Source organism: Cervus elaphus, chromosome 15 (genome assembly GCF_910594005.1).
Source record: "Cervus elaphus chromosome 15, mCerEla1.1, whole genome shotgun sequence".
Lineage (NCBI taxonomy): Eukaryota > Metazoa > Chordata > Mammalia > Artiodactyla > Cervidae > Cervus > Cervus elaphus.
The window spans coordinates 93,471,514-93,491,538 of record NC_057829.1 but is presented as its reverse complement, the minus strand read 5'-3'; the positions used below and the strand labels follow the sequence as shown (position 1 = coordinate 93,491,538).

The 20,025-nt window shown below is 57.6% G+C and overlaps 2 protein-coding genes across 2 annotated transcripts; one reads left to right on the top strand and one right to left on the bottom strand.

Moving 5' to 3' along the window:
- The first annotated feature begins 3,712 nt into the window (after positions 1–3,712).
- On the top strand, positions 3,713–6,754 carry FUOM (fucose mutarotase). The gene is made up of 6 exons (XM_043926761.1): positions 3,713–3,843; positions 4,307–4,375; positions 5,322–5,392; positions 5,560–5,658; positions 6,143–6,216; positions 6,430–6,754. Exons 1-6 carry the CDS (start codon positions 3,759–3,761, stop codon positions 6,503–6,505), a joined length of 474 nt encoding a protein of 157 aa, XP_043782696.1. The 5' UTR covers positions 3,713–3,758; the 3' UTR covers positions 6,506–6,754.
- A 6,517-nt stretch (positions 6,755–13,271) lies between these two features.
- Positions 13,272–16,874, bottom strand: PRAP1 (proline rich acidic protein 1). The gene is made up of 5 exons (XM_043926769.1): positions 16,748–16,874; positions 14,882–14,948; positions 14,193–14,242; positions 13,626–13,726; positions 13,272–13,522 (listed from the first exon to the last, which is right to left on the bottom strand). The coding sequence occupies exons 1-5, from the start codon at positions 16,753–16,755 to the stop codon at positions 13,311–13,313; spliced, it is 438 nt and encodes a 145-aa protein (XP_043782704.1). The 5' UTR covers positions 16,756–16,874; the 3' UTR covers positions 13,272–13,310.
- Positions 16,875–20,025: the final 3,151 nt, after the last annotated feature.

Genomic DNA, 20,025 nt, shown 5'->3' with positions numbered 1-20,025 from the left:
CAAAGGATTGGAGCTTCAGTTTCAGCATCAGTCCTTCCAATGAACATTCAGGACTCATTTCCTTTACGATTGAATGATCTGATCTCCTTGCAGTCCAAGGAACTCTCAAGAGTCTTCTCTAACACCACAGTTCCAAAGCATCAATTCTTCAGCGCTCAGCTTTCTTTATGGTCCAGCTCTCACATCCATACATGACTACTGAAAAAACCATAGCTTTGACTATAAAGATCTTTGTCAGTAATGTCTCTGCTTTTTAATATGCTGTCTAGGTTTGTCATGGTTTTTCTTCCATGTAGTAAGCATCTTTTAATTTCATGGCTGCAGTCAAATCTACAGTGATTTTGGAGCCCAAGAATATGAAGTCTCTCACTGTTTCCATTGTTTCCCCATCTATTTGCCATAAGTGGTGGGATCAGATGCCATGATCTTCATTTTATGAATGTTGAGTTTTAAGCTAGATTTTTCACTCTCCTCTTTCACCTTCATCAAGAGGCTCTTTAGTTCCTCTTTCTGTCATAAGAGTGGTGTCATCTGCATATCTGAGGTTATTGATATTTCTCCTGACAGTCTTGATTCCAGCTTGTGCTTCATCCAGCCCTGCATTTCGCATGATGTGCTCTGCGTATAAGTTAAATAAGCTAAGTGACAATATACAGCCTTGACATATTCCTTTCCCAATTTGGAACCAGTCTGTTGTTCCCTGTCTGGTTCTAACTGTTGCTTCTTGACCTTCATACAGATTTCTCAGGAGGCAGGTAAGGTGGTCTGGTGTTTCCATCTCTTGAAGAATTTTCCACAGTTTGTTGTGATCCACACAGTCAAAGGTTTTGGTGTAGTCAATAAAGCAGAAGTAGATGTTTTTCTGGAACTCTCTTGCTTTTTCTAAGATCCAACAGACGTTGACAATTAGATCTCTGGTTCCTCTGCCTTTTCTAAATCCAACTTGTACATCTGGAAGTTCTCAATTCACATAATGTTGAAGCCTAGCTTGGAGGATTTTGAGCATGACCTTGCTAGCATGTAAAATGAGTGCAATTGTGCGGTAGTTTGAACATTATTTGGCATTGCCTTTCTTTGGGATTGGAATAAAAACTGACCTTTTCCTGTCCTATGGCCACTACTGAGTTTTCCAAATTTGTTGGCATATTCAGTGCAGCACTTTCACAGCATAAGAGACATTCTTGACATAAGACAACCCATTTTGGTGTAAATCATTTTGTGATCTAAACCTGGTCATGGTGCTTGCCCTTGAACAGGTCTCAGTCAGTAATCAGTGATCTTAAAGGTACAGAGGAATGCAGGGACAGAGAAAATGCAGTGACAAAGCAGAGTCCTAGTTCTTCTCAAGGGATAAACATAATAATACACTTTGAATTCTGCAGGAACTAAGGCTCCCACCCAAGTGGAGGGTGGGCTGATGATGTTGACCCTCCTGACTTAAGACAACAAAGACTTGGACTCTGTCAACCTGATCTTTTCTCCAGTTCTATGTTGAATTCTCTGCTCAAACCCCTCTGGTGGTGCCCTTAGCTTAAAACTTCCCCAGTTTTGCTAGTGGGGAGACAATGCTTTGGGAAAGATCCCTCTTGTTTTCCTTACTTGCTGTGAGTGATAATTCTTTCTTTTCATCATCTTTGCCAGCTTGGTTGTGTCTTTTGGTTTGACACTCACTGAGAGGTGAACCCAGTTTTCAGGTCACAGGAGGAGCCAGTATACATAGGAGTTTTTGCAAACAAAAAACCAGGTAGTTGGAACAGCAAAAGATTATTGCTAAGTAAAGAAAACCAGAGATCTTAAGTTAATGAATTTAGCGCCTGTGTATGGGCAGATGCCAGCATTTGGGCTCCTTGGAATCATGCCTTTAATATGCATCTCAGCTATCTGGGGCCAGGATCATTTTTTCCTCTTCATAGTAAATCCCCTCAGGGTGCAAGGCAGGTGCAGCTGCAGGCTTGGTGGCCTCGGTGTCCTTTGTTTAATGACGTGGTGTGCACGCGCGCTATGTCATTTCAGTCACGTCTGACTGTTTGCGACCCTATGGACTGTACCCTGCCAGCCTCCTCTGTCCCTGGGATTCTCCAGACAAGAATGCTGGAGTGGGTTGCCATGCCCTCCTCCAGGGGATCTTCCGGACCCAGAGATCAAACCCTCGTCTCTTATGTCTTCTGCATTGGCAGGCAGGTTCTTTACCAATAGGGCCACCTGGGAACATGGCAGGGACATTCTTTGTCCACACACAACAGCCAAGATTAGGTCCGAGGACCACAATCCTGACTCCACCCTGGAGACAGCCTCCCCTTTGGGGTGATGGGTGTCTTCTCCCAGCCTCCGAGCGTGGGGCACAGGAGGTGGTGACACCCTGCACAGGGAAGCGGTGTGGTAGGTGGTCCCAGCTCTGAAGGGCTGAACCCGAAGGTGTTAACCCAGAGCTGGCATCCGGGATTCTGGGCCAAAGGGTGGAGTCTGAAAACTACTGTCCAGAGCAGGGGTGCTGGCCCCAAGCTGGGTCCCAGACGGGTCTCAGCAGGCTGACCTGGGAGACGGGGGGCGGGGGGGGGGGTGGTGCTCTCTGCACCGCTGCTTAGGAGGTCACCTCCCACCTGCTCTCAGGGTCTTTCCAGTGTGAAGACGTTGGCTGAAGAAGTCACCCTGTACCGCCACCCACTCCTCCCCACCCCAGGGCATCAGGGACCCTGTGGGGGTGGGGGCAAGTCAGCAAGGCCTGAGGGCAGAACGGAGGCCTGGAGCAAGGAAGGCACTGGGGATCTCCGACCACAAACACGTGGGTTCCCAGGTGCTGGATCTGGTGGGGTGCCAAAGCCCTGAAAGCCGGCAGCTGCTGGTGAAGAGGAAAAGTTAAAATTTTACATAACCTCCTGCTCATTCTGCCTCCCTAACTCAGCTTGCTCCTTGCAAAGTCTGGATCACATAGTCTCAGAAAGTGGGGACTTAGAATACTAGGAACTGGAGCTTATCTCACTCACCCTTGTCCTGCTCTTTGCAATTGCCCAGCCCCTGCAAACCTGCTTAATCATGCCTGTCGGTGTAAAGGTCAGACATCTCCTTCCCTGTCTTAACTCATGTTCCCTTAGTTTAAACCAGCCTATAACAGCTAGTGTTGACCACTATGAAGTGGGAAAAGAAAAGTGAAAGTCACTCATTCCTGTCTGACTCTTCGCAAATATACAGTCCATGGAATTCTCCAGGCCAGAATACTGGAGTGGGTAGCTTTTCCCTTTCGCCAGAGGATCTTCCCAACCCAGGGATTGAACCCAGGTCTCCCACATTGCAGGGGGATTCTTCACCACCTGAGCCACAAGGGAAGCCCAAAAATACTGGAGTGGGTAGCCTATCCCTTCTCCAGCAGATCTTTCCAACCCAGGGATCAACCGGGTTCTCCCGCATTGCCGGTGGATTCTTTACCAACTGAGCTATAAGGGAAGCCCACTATAAGTCCACTAAAGTCTGTCTCTAAAAACTCCGTAACCCCTTTGTTCGGGGATTAGCGCTTGGAGTGCTAACTCCTCTGGGCCCCCTGACATAATAAATCTGAGTTCTCCAACTCTCCGAGTGTGGTGCTTGCTTTCTCTAGTACTGGTTCCAGCAACACTGGGATGGACTGACGTCCACCTCTACCCAAACAACCCCCTAAGCCCCAGCGCTTGGCTGGGGCCCCTCGGCCCTGGCCCCGCCCCTCACTCGCCCCGCCCCGCGCAGCCCCGCCTCCCGGCCGCTAGCCCCCACTCCCGCCCACGACCATGGTGGTGCTCAAGGGCGTCCCGGCGCTCCTGTCTCCGGAGATCCTCTTCGCCCTGGCGAGAATGGGGCACGGAGATGAGATCGGTGAGCGCGGGGTACGAGCGTCCGGGAGAGCCGGCACTGCGGGCCGCAGGCGGGCAGGGCGCCGGGCCTGGGCTGGGGTGGGCAGGTCCGGTTCCTTCTCCAGCCCGGCGTCCGGGCTGAGCGGCGCGGCGCACGCCCCTCCGCAGCCCTGCGCGCGGCCCCCGCTTCAGCCCCGTCCCCTGCCGGCCCTCGGGCCCGCACCGCCGGCGCCCGGGCTGGCCTGGGACGTGTGCGTCGGTCTCTCTTCCTGAGACTGCGGCCGCGCGCCCGGAGCCCGCCCAGCCTTCGGCGACCCCTCAGGTCCTCGGGCGTGGGGGCTCCCGTCCCTCGCGCTCACAGACCCGGGCGGGGCGGGGCGAGTCCTCAGGCGTCGGCCCTGCGGCTCCGGGTCTGTGCCCCCCCCACGCGGTGCGAGGGACGTGGGCCGACCCAGCGCTGATGTCTGGCCGTGCTGGCCCTCCAGTTCTTGCAGATGTGAACTTCCCCAGCAGCTCCATCTGCAGAGGCGGCCCGGAGGAGATCCGCGCCGACGGTGAGCCCCGCCTGCCGCAGGGTGGGTGGGAGGGGGCGCTGGACTCTGCTCCCGCTCCCACCAAGCCCGCAGGCACTGCCCCAGGGACCCAGGAAGTCTCAGCGCCAGTTCCTCCCCTCAGCCCCCTGCCCCTAGACGGGAGCCTGGGCCTCCTGCGCCGTCTCACGCAGCACTTGGTGGCCTCTTACAAATGGGAAGACAGGCCCGACCGAGCAGTGGTGCCCAGCCCAGGCCAAGCGCTCAGCCTTGACTCTGCTGTAGAATCCCAGCACTGGTGATCTGGCCCCAAATGTTCGAGGTGTCCGCACACTCACAAGCCTCTAAAGACCTTCTCACCCTCTCATGGGCGGGGGTGGGGGTGGGGTGCAGACGGGTCCCAGGTCCCTGAAGGGGGCAGTGGGAGGTGAGTCTGGGGGGCGGGCCCTGGAGCCAGGTCCTGGAGGGGCCACCTAAGAGAGAGGTTAGCAGTCCTGAGGGTAACGGGGGTGGGCTGGGCTCGGCTGTGCCTGGGTGCTTCCCACCCCCAGCCATGTTCTGAGGGTGGGATGGTCCTTTCTTTTCATGGGCTTCTGTATTTCCCAGTTTTGTACATGAACACACATTAGTTTAACAATCAGAAACCAACTTTCAGGAGAGCAGGGGGCTTTGGAGCCAAGCGGGGCAGGTCTGAGGGCAGCCAAGAGAGGCCTCTTCCCAGACCCCACTGTCGTCTCAGGGGGTCATCTCCAGGGCCTCCTGGGATCAAGAAGGTGGCCTGGCTGCCCCTCCTGGTGGACACGTGTTTGGGGTCCCCACCAACGGCCTGTGTGGAAGAGTGAAGGTGGCGTGGGCAGGGCCAGACAGAGACAGGGGCTGTGGCTCCGGCGGGGAGACTCAGTGTGAACTCAGTAAGTGTCCCCAGGTAGGCAGCTCGAGCCCGGTGTCTGAGGCCACCCTCTGCCCCCAGGCCTGGGCATCCCCCAGCTCCTGGAGGCTGTGCTGCAGCTGCTACCCCTGGACACCTACGTGGAGAGCCCGGTAAGGCTGCTCCTGGCCTCGGCCCACCTTCTGCCAGATCATGGGGGACCACTTGCCCTGATGGGGTGGAGAGGACATGTGTTCCCGAGGTCCTGAACCGACCAGAGGAGCCCTGGGGCGCCCAGGGCAAGGTGGGTGGCCACAGAGCCGAGCCTCTCCATCCCTAGGCTGTGGTCATGGAGCTGATGCCCAGCGACAGGAAGAGGGGCCTGCTGACCCCAGTGTGGACGAGCTACCAGTCCATCCTCTCCAAGGCTGGCTATGAGGTGAGCCTGAGATCTCCACCGGGAAAGGGCTCAGGGACCCTCTGTGCCTTGGAGGCCCAGGAGAACTCTGCACCACGGGCCAACCCCCTCCTTGCTGGGACCCTCATCTGTCTCTGCCCAGGGGTCCTCACACACCCCAGCCTGGGGACAGCAGGGTACCCCTGGTTCCCACCTGTGGCCAGAGGCCGGGCCCGATGCTGCCTGTCACCCCTATCCTGCGAAGGGCCGGGCAGGTCTTGGGTGGGACTTTCCTGAAGAGAGGACCCGGGGCTCCCAGTCCATACAGTGGCCCCCAGCCCCACCCACCACCCTGGGTGCAGCTCAGGTGATTCAAGGGCCCCAGGCAGGTGGCCACCACAGCCCCCGGTGTCCCTGCCTGCCCAGCCCGCACAGGTCAGAAGGCCAGTGTCCTTGGGGCCCCGGCCTGGAGACTCTCCTGTTGCTGCCGGGCCTTGGGCTTCAACCTTCCTGCTTTGCCTTCCAGGGCTCCCTGGGGATGGTGGAGAGGTTTGCGTTTTATGAGCGGGCGAAAAAGTCTTTTGCTGTTGTGGCAACTGGGTGAGTTCTGGCTGGGTCCAGTGGGTCACACTACGTCTGCCGAGCAGGGTCCCTACCCCTTCCCACTCCAGAGTTCTCTCCACCCTCCACGCAGCCCCTGCCCTGGGACTAAACGCCCCACAGGGAATGAGATTGCCGAGGGGTTTGCTGGGCGTGCCCAGGCAGCCGGGTCCTCTGCATCCCCGCCCAGCGCTCAGCCTGCTCCTTGTGCAGGGAGACAGCCCTCTACGGGAACCTCATCCTCAAGAAGGGGGTGCTGGCTCCCGAAGACCTGTGCCAGGCCTGTTGAAGACCACCCGCCCAGAGAGGAATCCACACCCCCAAGCCTGCCGAGGCCACCAGCAGACACGTCCGTCCGGTGGCCAGATAAGCCAGCCTGGCCCTCCCCAGCAGCACCCAAACCTCGCCTTGCCAGGGTCCTGCGTGGGCCTCTGCTGACCAGGGCCAGGATTGTCCCGTTTATGACAATGATGCAAAAGTGAGGTGGTGTGCCCAACGCTGGGTCCAAAGCTTTAAACAGTAGCTCTTTCCTAACTCACAGAGGCCTGTTTGGTGCTGAGTGCAAGGGAGGCTGTTGGCTCCCCAGAGAGCAGAGCCCCACCCACTCTTGGTGAATCCTCAGGGGGGAGGTAAGGCCTTCCTCCTCCCAGTAGGTTTGGGTCACCTGACTTGGCAAGTCCCTGGATGTGGAACAAGAGTGCACACAGGTAGAGAGAGACCCGTGAGGGGAGAACACACAGGGGGCCTGGGCAGGGCCCTGGGGGTCTGGGTGGGGGTCCTTGGTGATGCAGCACAGGGCAGGTGGAGGGGGTGCGTCAGCTGCCCGGGCAGCCCTGAGTAGGGTGTGGGCTTGCGCGAGCCCCGCCCGGCTGCAAGCACTAAGGTGGTCCTTGAAGAGGGGGCTGGGGCTGTTCCTTCAGCCCCAAAGGCAGGAGGGAAGATGTCAGGGGCTGGCCCGGAAGCTCTGGGGACCGACCAGACCATCAGCTGGGGGACAGGCACTGCCGTGTTCCCTCTCCGGTGGTTAGGCACCTACTGAATGTGTACACACAAGCCTGAGAGCATCTGGGAATGGCTGGGGTGGTGGCAGAGGACAGGGGGATGCCCCACGCCCAGGTGAAGGGGGCCCGTGAGGCTGCAGGGGCATCCTGGTATGTTCTCGAACTGGGTCTCAAACTACGGTGGGCAGGGGTCCCACTGGCCGCTGCACAGGGTCCCTCCCTGAGGGTTCCCTCCTTCCTCCTCCAGACTCTACAGGACTGGGTGCGGGAGCTGGGGTGACAGGGGAGCCCCAGGGCCCGGGGGAGCCTCCCGTGGTGTGGACCCGGGGCTGGTGGACCTGGAGGGCAAACAGGCGCGCTGGGCAGGTCTGGGACTCAGCCTGGGGAAGGGACCGTGCTGTGGCCCACCACTGCTGGGGCTTAATCTCAGACATCTGACCCCACAGCTGGCCGCTTCTAGCCAAAGAAGGGCCTCTTTTGAAACAGCTTTATTGAGGTTGAAGTCTCAGGCAGTAAGCAGATCATATTTAACATGTTCAGTTAAGCTCGTTTGGGTGTTGAATCAGCACCCCCATCCCTACCCCGCAGGTCGGTGTGCACTTTGCAGAATTTGGTTCGCGAGGAAGGCCGTGTGTGCCCAGCATGCTCCTGTAGGGTGCTTGCGAGGAAGGCCGCGTGTGCCCAGCACGTTCGTGTGGGTGCTTGCGAGGAAGGCCGCGTGTGCCCAGCACGCTCGTGTAGGGTGCTTGCGAGGAAGGCCGCGTGTGCCCAGCACACTCGTGTGGGTGCTTGCGAGGAAGGCCGCGTGTGCCCAGCACGTTCGTGTGGGTGCTTGCGAGGAAGGCCGCGTGTGCCCAGCACGCTCGTGTAGGGTGCTTGCGAGGAAGGCCGCGTGTGCCCAGCACGCTCGTGTAGGGTGCTTGCGAGGAAGGCCGCGTGTGCCCAGCACGCTCCTGTAGGGTGCTTGCGAGGAAGGCCGCGTGTGCCCAGCACGTTTGTGTGGGTGCTTGCGAGGAAGGCCGCGTGTGCCCAGCACGCTCCTGTAGGGTGCTTGCCATGTGAGCCCATGATTCCTCTTTGCTGCTGAGCGGGGTTCCACGGCTCCCTGGCACCTCTTGAGGGGCTCTGGGTTGCTTCCAGCTCTTGGCTGTTACAGATAAGCTTGCTGTGAATGTGAGCTCTGGGGTAAACACTTCTGTTTAAGGCTTGGCCGTAGGGCACACGTGTGTGACTTTGTAGGAAGCCCCCAGACTGTTTCAGGCCGCTGAGCCACTTGACCTCCCCAGCCCCAGGGATACGCGTGGCAGCCCTGGTCCTCATCCCTCTCTAGCAGGACTGTCCTGATGTCGCCTCCAGCTTTAATTCTCCTTCCCTACTGGTTAACGCTGTTGAGTATCTTCTCATAGGTGTGTGTGGCCTTCTGTCTTTTGTCTTTGCTGACGTGAATGGTCAGTCTCTTGCCCATTTTGGACCAGAGCCTTTAATGATCCTGGTCCCCAATTCCCCTGGGGGAGAGAGTGGCCTCCCACTCCCACCCCCACCAGGCAGCCCTGTGGCCCCAGCGGATGACCTGCTCTCCAGCTTGCTCCTGGCACCGCCTGCCCGGGGATGCGTCAGATCCCACAGGACTGCCCCGACGACGCCCTTCTCCAGATGTCAGTCCCAAGTGCTTCTGGCTGGCTGGCTGTAGATTCAGGGTCCCTACAACCCCTCCTCAGGCTTGATTAATTTCCTGGAGCAGCTCACAGAACTCGGGGAAACAACCACTCCCTGAATCACCATTTACCCTAAAAGGACAGGACTCGGGAACCGCCAGGTGGGGAGGTCCTGGGGGGGCATCCCTGCCCCCGGGCACCACTCTCCCCACCTTTGCACACGCTCAGCAACCCCAGCGCGCCCTAGACCAGCCTGAGGGTTCATGCACTGGCCACTGGCAATTGATCCAACCCCCAGCCTCCTCCCCTCCCCCAGGACTGGGTGTGGGGCTGGAAGTTCCAACCCTCAATTCCTGGTGGGTTCTCTGGCAACTGGTCCCATCCTTAGGGACCTTCCCAGAGTCACCTCATTCACACAGTGAAGGATCACACTCATCACAGGAAGTCCCAAGGCTTTTAGGACCTCCATGCCAGGATCAGGGATGAGGGCCAAACATGTTTCTGATGACAAATCACAGCATTTTCACTTAGTCCAAGCTCTTGCTGGGGATCCCCTGTGCCCACCAGAAGGTTCTTCTTCAGTCACTCAGTTGTGTCCAACTCTTTGCAACCCCATGGACTGCGGCACGCCAGGCTTCCCTGTCCTTCACCATCTGGAGCTTCCTCAGATTCACATCCATTGAGTTGGTGATACCATCCAAGCATCTCATCCTCTGTCGTCCCCTTCTCCTCCTTCCTTCCATCTTGCCCAGCATCAGGGTCTTTTCTAATGAGTCAGTTCTTTGAATCAGGTGGCCAAAGTATGGGATCTTCAAGCTTCAGCATCAGTCCTTCCAATGAATATTCGGGACTCATTTCCTTTAGGATTGGCTGGTTTCATCTACTTGCAGTTAAAGGGACTCTGAATAGTCTTCTCCAGCACCACAGTTTAAAAGCATCAATTCTTCAGCACTCAGCCTTCTTTATGTTCCAACTCTCACATCCATACATGACTACTGGAGAAACCATAGCTTTGACTAGACAGACTTCTTTTGGCAAAGTAATGTCTCTGCTTTTTAATATGCTCTCTAGGTTGGTCATAGCTTTTCTTCCAAGGACCAAGTGTCTTTTAATTTCATGGTTGCAGTCACCACCTGCAGTGATTTTGGAGCCCCCCCAAAAATAAAGTCTGCCACTGTTTCCACTGTTTCCCTATTTGCCATGAAGTGATGGGACTGAATGTCATGATCGTAGTTTTTTGAATGTTGAGTTTTAAGCCAGCTTTTTCACTCTCCTCTTTCACTTTCGTCAAGAGGCTCTCTAGTTCCTCTTCACTTTCTGCCATAAGGGTGGTGTCATCTGCCTATCTGCAATTATTGATATTTCTCCCAGCGGTCTTGATTCTAGCTTGTGCTTCATCCAGCCCAGCATTTCGCATGATATACTCTGCATATAAGTTAAATAAGCAAGGTAACCATATACAGCCTTGATGTACTCCTTTCCCAATTTTGAGCCAGTCTGTTGTTCCATGTCCAGTTCTAACTGTTGCTTCCTCCCATCCAAGTACTAACCAGGCCCGACCCTGCTAACTGTTGCTTCCTGACCTGCATACAGATTTCTCAGGAGGCAGGTAAGGTGGTCTGGTATTCCCATCTCTTTAAGAATTTTCCACGGTTGTGATCCACAGTCAATGGCTTTAGCATAGTCAATGAAGCAGAAGTAGATGTTTTTCTTGAATCTTGTTTTTTCTATGATCCAACAGATGTTGGCAATTTGATCTCTGGTTCCTCTGCCTTTTGCAAAATCCAACTTGTACATTGGAAGTTCTCAGTTCATATACTGTTGAAGCCTAGCTTGGAGAATTTTTGAGCATGACCCTTGCTAGCATGAGAAGTGAGTGCAATTGTTCAGTAGTTTGAGCATTCTCTGGCATTGCCTTTCTTTGGGATTGGAATGAAAACTGACCTTTTCCAGTCCTGTGGCCACTGCTGAGTTTTCCAAATTTGCTGGCATATTGAGTGCAGCACTTTCACAGCATCATCTTTTAGGATTTGAAATAGCTCAACTGGAATTGCATCACCTCCACTAGCTTTGTTCTTAGTGATGCTTCCTAAGGCCCAACTGACTTCACACTCCAGGATGTCTGGCTCTAGGTAAGTGATCACATCATCATGATTATCTGGGTCATGAAGATCTATTTTGTACAGTTTTCTGTGTATTCTTGCTACCTCTTAATATCTTCTACTTCTGTTAGGTCCATACCATTTCTGTCCATTATTGTGTCCATCTTTGCATGAAATATTCCCTTGGTATCTCTAATTTTCTTGAAGAGATCTCTAGTCTTTCCCATTCTATTTTTTCTTATATTTCTTTGGATTGATCACTGAGGAAATCTTTCTTATCTCTCCTTGCTATTCTTTGGGACTCTGCATTCAGATGTTTCTTTTCTCCTTTGCCTTTAGCTTCTTTTCTTTTCTTGGCTATTTGTAAGGCCTCCTCTGACAATCATTTTGCCCTTTTGCATTTCTTTTTCTTGGGGATGGTTTTGGTCACCGCCTCCTGTACAATGTCATGAACCTCTGTTCATAGCTCTTCAGGCTCTCCGTCTATCAGATCTAATCCCTTGAATCCGATTGTCACTTCCACTCTTGGGTTCAACCAAAAGCTCAGAGTCGGGGAAGAGCACAGACCACCCTTTCCAGCCGTGGGAGGAAGGGTCACAGCCGGTCCACTCGGGGCAGCTCAGGCGTGTGGCGGTGAGGGTCGGTGGGCACCGCCTGGCTAAGAGCCTGTGCCCAGGGCCGTGCATCAGGGCAGAAGGCCGTGGCTCCCGGAGGGTGGCCTCCGTCGTCCCCTCCCTGTCTAGGTGCCTCCCCCACCAGCGGTCACTGCAGACGCGTTGCCTGGTGATGGGGGCAGAGGGAGGGGACCGTGCTCGGCGCCAGAGGACTCGGCGCCCTCGGGCGCTGAGCAGTGCGAATGCCCCTGGGAGTTTAGGGGGTTGCAGGGGGAACTAGCCAGGCAGGCCTCCCCTAACCCCCTCCACCCTGTCTGCCATGAAGGACCAGAAGGGGCCACGGCTGTTTCAGGTAACAGACCTCCCCAGGATCTCAGTCAGGGGGCTGAGCAGCCCGTGGCCTCCACCAGTGTCCCCTGCTCACCCTGAGGCCCCCTGGTGCCCGCTGCCTCTCCAGCTGGGCCTTTGGTGCAGGAACGGCCCAAGATGACCAGGCTCCAGTGGGGCTGGAGGCAGCTTTGGCCACAAACACCCCCCTGGGCTGCCCAAGGCCATGCCCAGCGTGGACCTGGGTCTGCCCTCCTCAGGACAGTGGTGCCTGATGGCCTGTACTCTCACTCGGGTGGCTGTCCCCTCGCTGACAGGGTGATCTGGAGGAGCCATGAGCCCTCATGGGGGCTGTGTGAGGTTCAGTACAGCCTGAGACCTGGGCGATTCTGGGGCAGGAGCAGGGGACTGAGTCGGCACTGCCCCGGTACTTAGTGAGGTGGTGAGGTGCCTGGTGGGGAGACCGGGACTGCTCCGCCCCAGTTAGGACCGGACCTTGAGCAGGTCTTTCCTAATAGCTCAGTTGGTAAAGAATCCGCCTCCAAATCAGATCTGAGTTTGATTTCTGGGTCGGGAAGATCCCCTGGAGAAAGGAAAGGCTACCCACTCCAGTATTCTGGCCTGGAGGATCCCATGGACAGTCCATGGGGTTGCAAAGAGTCAGACGTGACTGAACGACTTTCGCTTTCTTTCACTGTGAGCAGGTCACTGCCAGGCCTTGGTTACCTCATCGGTGCCTGGGTGCGAGAGCCCCTGTTGGGCTGGAGGCTTGTACGCTGCTGAGCTGTGCATCTTGGGGTGAGGCTACCATTTGAGTCCTTGAGGAGCTTGAAACTGGGGGGTGACATACTGGCTCTAGGGCACGTGAGGTCCCCGCTGGGCATCTCATTGTGTCTCAACCCCGAGCGGGCTCCGTCCAGCCGTGGGGAGGGCTCAGGCACCAAGCGTGTCCCTCTACACCCCGGGCCCCAGGGAAAGCCCTCTGCACCTGCACGCAGACGGCACGCAGCGCTCCAGTGACCTGCACCCGCGACCGACGGCGGGCCTGCCGACCCGCGGGACACAGGGCCTGGGCCCATCTGCCCCACTCGCCCATGCACTGTCTGCTTGTGCCCGTCCCCTGACCAGCAGTGCCGGGTCCCCTCCTCCCAGTCTTCCCGCCTTCCGATCCCGCTCCATCCCCGCCCATCCCAGCACCCGGGAGGCCGGGGGGAGCAGCTGCTGCCAGGTGCCAGGGCTCTGGGCGGGGGCCTGGGCTCAGCTTGTGCTGCAGGGACCCTGCATGTGTGGGGCCAGCCTGCGGCCCCCTTCTCCCCGACAGCGGGCAGCCCACAATCACTATTCTTGAGACGCCGCCACCTCTGCAGGCTTTATTTTTCTCCGGCCGGGGCGGGGTCAGGGCTCCCTGGGGTGGTAGATGTAGTCTCGGTCCTCCTCAGGTCCGCGAAGCACCTGGCGAGGGGGCAGCACCGGAGCCCAGGGCCTCGCCTCCTCCAGGGCCTCCTCGGGCCCGTCATGGAACAGGCTGTCCCGGTCAGGCTCAGGACCCTCCCTCGGGCCCAGGACGCGGCCCAGGGCATCCTCGGTCTCTGCCAGGGCTTTGGCACCTGGGGACGGACAGAGCGGCTGTGGCCTCAGCCTCCCTCCCGAGGTGTCATCGTCCAAGCCGACCCCATGCCCCCCAGCCCAGCGGGCACTGCCCACCCCCACCTTGCTGCTCCTCGCTGGTGGCCATGAGCTTGGGCGCCATGAGCAGCCAGATGAGCTGGTTGTCTTTCTCCGGAGACTCGACCGCGTGGGCATCCCAGGCCCTGTGATTCAGAGCGCTGTTCACGTCCCATGTGCAGCAGGAGGCCCGGCCCTGGCCCAGATCCCCGGGCCAGGGTCCCCGCCACATCCCTCCTGTGTGTGGGCCCAAGGAGGCCCTGCTGGCGAGGCCTGGAGGAGGCTCCAGGGGCCTGGCCAGGGCAGAGGTCAGCGGAGCCCGGGGCTGCAGACGGGGCCGCATCCGCTGGCCTGGCTGCCCGGCCCGTGCAGCTGTCTGCCTGCTGCCCCCCAGCGGGAGCCAGCCTAGTGGGTGCCAGGGCCCCGGGCGGGCTGAGGGGCCCGATCCTCTGGGTGGGGCGGCAGGGGGCCGCCGAACCCCCCAGGCCCGCGCTCTGCTCTGCTTGGTCAGTCAGCTCTCAGGGGCTCCCGTACCTCCCCTCCCCAAAGCTGGACACGACCCCCCACCACCAAGGTCCCCGGGGGGCGGGAAGGACTGCCAGGGGCACTCACTCCACTGTGTCCTGCTCAGCCCCGACTTTGCCTTTGGTCTGGACGTGGACCTGGGAGAGGGAGGCCGCAGGTGAGGCTCAGCGCAGCGCTCCGGGGTGTGGGGGGCGGGGCGGGCGGCTGGGAGGGGCCACACTGAGGCCCCTGGCGGCACTGCTGGCTCCGTCCTGCCCCACGTCTCTGGCTGGAGGCCTTGTGGTTTCTGGGGAGACTTGGGGACAGCACGGGGCTGCACCTGCTCCACCCACCCCAGCTGGCGGCCTGAGGACAGGGCTGGTTCCTCTGCCTGTCCTTCCTGTAGGGCCGACGGGGACAGGGCAGCAGGTGGGACGGCGACCCACTGCGGTGACCGGGCCCAGCAGCTGCGGGACGCTGTGCCCGTCCGCCTGTGTCTCCCCCTTGACCTGAGCACTCCCAGGCTGTAGGGCGGGGCGGCCTGGACCCGGGGCTGGGGAAGGACACGGTCCCAGCAGTCGTGGCCCCCTGGGCAGCCCTGCACATGGAGGGGTCCCAGGCTTCTCAGCACAGGTGAGCCTCACCAGGCCCCCTCCTCCACCCGGCTCACCTGGGGTCATCGAGACTTGTCCCGCAGACCCTGCTGAGGGCCCCAGTGCCCACAGGCCCTGCGGTCGCATCCGCTGGTGCCTTTCCAGCCCCGGGGGGGGGCGGCTGGGTGAGGAGCCCACACGTACCTGGTGGGTCCGGGCTGAGCCTGCCTCCAGCAGCAACACAGCCACCAGGCCCGTGAGCAGCAGGAGCCTGGGGGCAGAGGGGAGGGTGAGAGGCAGGCCACTCCTGCCCCTCCACCTCCAGGCAGGACGCCTGGCCTGGCCGGCAGTGGTCCAACTAAGGGAGCCAGGGGCGGGTCCTGCTCAGGTCCACAGCTAGTTCACTGTCCCCCGCGTCGCAGATCAGGACACGCAGGCCAGGCCCACACCTGATCCCCACCCTGCAGGCCCCGGTTTCCCGCGGCCTTGCCTGCGGCTCCGGAATCTCTGTCGGCTGTGTGCTCGGGGCCTGGGGCTGAGGGGTGGGTGAGGGGCCCACAGCACTCCGAGGCTACACCCTGTGGCTCCTCAGAGGCAGACGGCACTTCCCTCTGCCCCCGACGTGGGCAGGAAAGATGGGGTGCTCTGCATGGACACCTGCAGCCTGACCTTGAGGCCAAAGACCAAGCCCGAGCATGGCTTCTGGGGGGCGTGGCCAAGACTAGGTGAGGGGGACGCGGGGGACACGAGGTGACCCGAGGACTCGGGGCCGGGGCTGACGGCAGGGGCGTGAGGCGTGTGAGGGTGCACACGTGTGCGGGTGTGTGCTGTGCGCGTGCCCTGGCGTCTCGGACACTAGGCCCCTGGGGAGCGGCTGCCGCTGCGCGTGCGCTTATTAAGCCGCTTCAGTCGTTTCCGGCCCTGCACTGAGGCCTCACTGCGGTCTGGGCCCTCCCGGGACAGAATCTGAAGCAGACAGTCCAGGATCGCCCGGCACCGCGGGGGCGGCGGCCTGCAGCCCCTGCCTTCCAGACCCTGGTGGAGAGCAGCCCGCCGCGCCGGCCGCCCGCAGCTGCTGCGTGTCCCGGCTCGGGCCGCTGCCCAGCACAGCCTCCCTTCTGTGCCGCTCGGGCTCCTTCTGTCTGCTGACTGGATGCTGCCCGACTCCACTGGGGTTTCGCTTGAATAAACAGACCGTCTCACCCGCCAAGCTTGGCTCAGCTGTCCCTGTGTAGGGAGCACTCGCTCCTGGGGAGGGCCTGGGGGCCATGTTTGGGGGGAGGGGCCAAGGCTTCCTGCCGATACCCCAGCTTCGCCTCCAGCCCCACGGAGACCTTTACCCCTTCAGGTGACTCATGGGGTTTCCATGCACACCACGGGGGCAAAGGGCAGGCACCTGCCCTGGACTGCAGGGCCCTGGCCTGATCTGGGCACCGAGCCCTAGGCAGAGGCTCTGAACACCAGGAGGCCCCCATGTCACTGATGGGCCCACCTCGTGTCCAAGCTGGGGTGCCTGGAAGAGCCGCCAGGACAGGAGGGCCAGGGGAGCTCGGACGTGAGGAGGGGTGGCGCCCAGCAGGAGCCGCAGGACTTCCCCCCCTCAACCCCAGCTCCCAGGGTGAGGACCCCTTGGGTTCCAGCTGCCCCCGCCCCCAGGGCCCCCCGGGCCTCCAGCCCTACCTCATCGTCTTGACCCGTTTCCCTTTTGTCATAGAGCTGCCTCCTCTGACCCTGGTGTCTCCCACCTGCTTCCAGGGCCTCTCCGGTGCTTCTCCTCAGGGCCAAGGCACCCCAAGAGACAGGGGCTCTCTCTCCCGAGCCACAGAGGTGGCCTTTGGAGATGGAGCCCTGGGGACAATGACCGTTCCGGGGGACTCAGGAGGGAGAGCTCTGTCCCCAGGCCCGGAACACCTGGGAGGAGCCAGCACCAGAACCAAGCTGGGCTGTGGGCACAGGTGCCCCGGGCCTGGTCCCTGCACTGGGGCTCCGGACCCAAGAGACCGCCCAGCAAAGCTGTGATAAGACGGGGTGTTTGAGGGGCTACCCGGGTTTAAGGGTGCTGCGCATTACCGTCTCATGTCAGGGTCGCCTTCCTGGTGCAGAGGGTGCTTGCGGGGGCCCACAGTTTCAGACCCAGGTAGCCGGCAGCCCAGGTGTCCAGACGCCTGGTCCTGCTCCTCCCGCCCTCGCCTCTCCAGGTTTTATGGCCCCCGTGTGGGCGTGTCTGGACACAGGTCAGGGGCCAGGGATCCTGGCTGTGCTGACAAGGTGACTGGGTCCCCCTCCACCCGTCGGTCACACCCATGACCCTCCCCAGGAGCGGCTCTCAGCCCGCTCCCAAGACCTGGCTCAGCCCTGCTGCCCCATCTCTCCACACGCTGGGATCCGCACTGCCTGCACCCCACCCACCTGTGTTCTGATGCTGCAGGCCTTGCCACCAGGGGGTTCGGACCCCAAGCTGGGCCAACTGTGGCTGGAAGCCAGAGGGCATCCCAGCCCGCCCCTCCCACTGGGCCCTCAGCCACAGCTGCTGGACTCCTCTGAAATGTCACGAGTTCACGAAACTCTTTAATAATCCAATACTCAACCCAAGCAATATCTGACTCTATCCAATATTGTCATACAGTTATCACACATGAGAGCTTTACCAGTAAAAACACTCCTCTACAGGTTACACCTCTGACTGCACGTGTAGACGTCCCCATGCAGGCTCTACGGTTCCTGTAGCCGCAGCACTCAACTCCCAAGCCTTCAAGCCGCAGAGCAGATCCAGGCCTTTCGTCCGCCGAGTGAAGAGCAGTCATGATAGCTCTGCCCGCTCATCGCTGCTCCTCTGTGGGCCACACCACACCTTAGCTGTCCTCACCCAGATGCTGTGATGGTGCAGGCGGGCTTTGGCCCTTAGAGCTGCTCATGGCCTCACCTCACATGAAAGGATGCTTTGTGTGCACGCTCAGTCAGGTCCGACTCTGCGACCCCATGGACTGCAGCCCACCAGGCTCCTCTGTCCATGGGATTTCCCAGGCAAGAATACTGGAGTGGGTTGCGGTTCCCTTCTCCAGGGGATCTTCCTGACCCAGGACCCAGGAGACCCTGGATCTCCTGCATTGCAGGCTGGTTCTTTACTGGCTGAGCCACCAGGGAAAACCTGAAGTACTCACAGCTGAACCGTAACGTTAGCCCAGGGCATAAACATTTCTTCCATTAATGGCAACATGATGACTATTGTTATTGTTCACTCACCAAGTCATGTCTGACTCTTCGCAACCCCACAGGCTACAGCATGCCAGGCCTCCCTGTCCCTCACCATCTCCCAGAGTTTGCCCAAGCTCAGGTCCATTGAATCAGTGATGCCATCCAACCACCTCATCCTCTGCTGCCCAAGGAGGGAATGGCAAACCACTCCAGTATTCTTGCTGTGAGAACCCCATGAACTGTGTAAAAAGGCAAAAAGATAGTCGACTATTAGCAGCGCTTACAAAGGTAGCCCTGCCCCAACAATCAACTTAATTAGAGAGTTATTCCTAGTAGTGACACTGAGTCCCCCTAAAACTGAGTTCCCTGAGTTCATGATTAATCTCTCCACCCCAAACTTTATCCCTTTCTTGTTCCCTCTGACCTCAACCTGTGCTCGCCAAACACTAATTAATCAGAATCAGGTGACTGGCTGCTACTGTTCATAACAGTGTTAATGGACTTAAATTGCTGTCAGAGATTAACCACCCACTCAGGTTGTTTCGCCAGGGCACAGTGAACTCACAGATCCTGGAGCCATGGGCCACCTGGCCTGAGAGTGTAAACCAGAGACATCATGATTCCTGAAACTAGATTCCAAATGTCACAAAAGGATGATTAATCCCAGCCTTTTTCTTTGTGCCCTTTTTTAAAAAATCCCCTAACTCAAAGACCAAGTAGGTCGGAGGCTTCTCTGAGTCGGTCTTCGTGGATCTGAGGGCTGTGTCCCCACCCTTGCCTGCTGTTCTGTCACTCAGTCCTCTCTGACTCTTCGCAACACCCGTGGACCTCAGCACGCCAGGCTTCCTTGTCCTTCACTACCTCTTGGGAGTTTCCTCACACTCATGTCCGTTGAGTCGGTAATGCCATCCAACCATCTCATCCTCTCTCGTCCCCTTCTCCTCCTGCCTTCAATCTTCCCCAGCATCAGGGTCTTTTCCAAAGAGTTGTCTCTTCAAATCAGGTGGCCAAAGTATTAGAGCTTCAGCTTCAGCATCAGTCCTTCCAATGAATATTCAGGACTGATTTCCTTTAGGATTGACGGGTTTCATCCCCTTGCAGTCCAAAGGACTCTCAAGAGTCTTCTCCAACATCACAGTTCAAAAGCATCACTTCTTTTGCACTCAGCCTTCTTTATGGGCCAACTCTCATATCTGTGCATGACTACTGGAAAAAACATAGCTTTGACTAATGGACCTTCATCAGCAAAGTGATGTCTCTGCTTTTTAATACTCTATCTAGGTTTGTCATAGCTTTTCTTCCAAGTAGCAAGCATCTTTTAATTTCATGGCTGCTGTCACCATCTGCAGTGATTTTGGAGCCGAAGATAATGAAGTTTGTCACCGTTTCCACTTTTTACCCAACTATTTGCCATGAAGTGATGGGACAGGATGTCATGATCTTTGTTTTTTGAATGTTGAGTTTTAAGCCAGCTTTTTCACTCTCCTCTTTCATCTTCATCAAAAGGCTCTTTAGTTCCTCTTAGATTTCTGCCATAAAGATGGTGTCATCTGCATATCTGAGGGTTTTTCTCTCAGCAATCTTGTTCCAGCTCGTGCTTCATCCAGCCTGGCATTTCACATGATGTGCTCTGCATAGAAGTTACATAATCAGGGTGACAATACAGCCTTGACGTACTCCTTTTCCAATTTGGAACCAGCCTGTTTTTCCATGTCCAGTTCTAACTGTTGCTTCTTGACCTGCATACAGATTTCCTAGGAGGCAGGTAGGGTGGTCTGGTAGTCCCACCTCTTGAAGAATTTTCCACAGTTGGTTGTGATCCACACAGTCAAAGACTTTGGCATAGTCAGTAAAGCAGAAGTCGATGTCTTTCTGGAACTCTCTTGCTTTTTCTATGATCCAATGGATGTTGGCAATTTGATCTCTGGATCCTCTGCCTTTTCTAAATCCATTGTAAATATGGAAATTCTTGGTTCATGTACTGTTGAAGCCTAGCTTGGAGAATTTTGAGCATTACTTTGCTAGCATGTGAGATGAGTGCAATTGTGCGGTAGTTTGAACATTCTTTGGTATTGAACTTTCTTTGGTATTCCCTTTCTTTGGGATTGGAATGATAACTGACCTTTTCCATCCCTGTGGCCAGTGCTGGGTTT

Bases quoted from the DNA above. Each gene is read 5' to 3' on its own strand.
- PRAP1 (XM_043926769.1), bottom strand. The intron at 13,727-14,192 runs GTGAGTGCCCCT...TCTGAATCACAG, and splicing joins GCTGAGCAGGACACAGTGGA to GGCCTGGGATGCCCACGCGG. The intron at 13,523-13,625 runs GTGGGGGTGGGC...GTCCGTCCCCAG, and splicing joins CACCAGCGAGGAGCAGCAAG to GTGCCAAAGCCCTGGCAGAG.
- FUOM (XM_043926761.1), top strand. From the start codon at position 3,759: ATGGTGGTGCTCAAGGGCGTCCCGGCGCTCCTGTCTCCGGAGATCCTC. The intron at 5,659-6,142 runs GTGAGCCTGAGA...TTTGCCTTCCAG, and splicing joins TCTCCAAGGCTGGCTATGAG to GGCTCCCTGGGGATGGTGGA. The intron at 6,217-6,429 runs GTGAGTTCTGGC...CTCCTTGTGCAG, and splicing joins TTTGCTGTTGTGGCAACTGG to GGAGACAGCCCTCTACGGGA.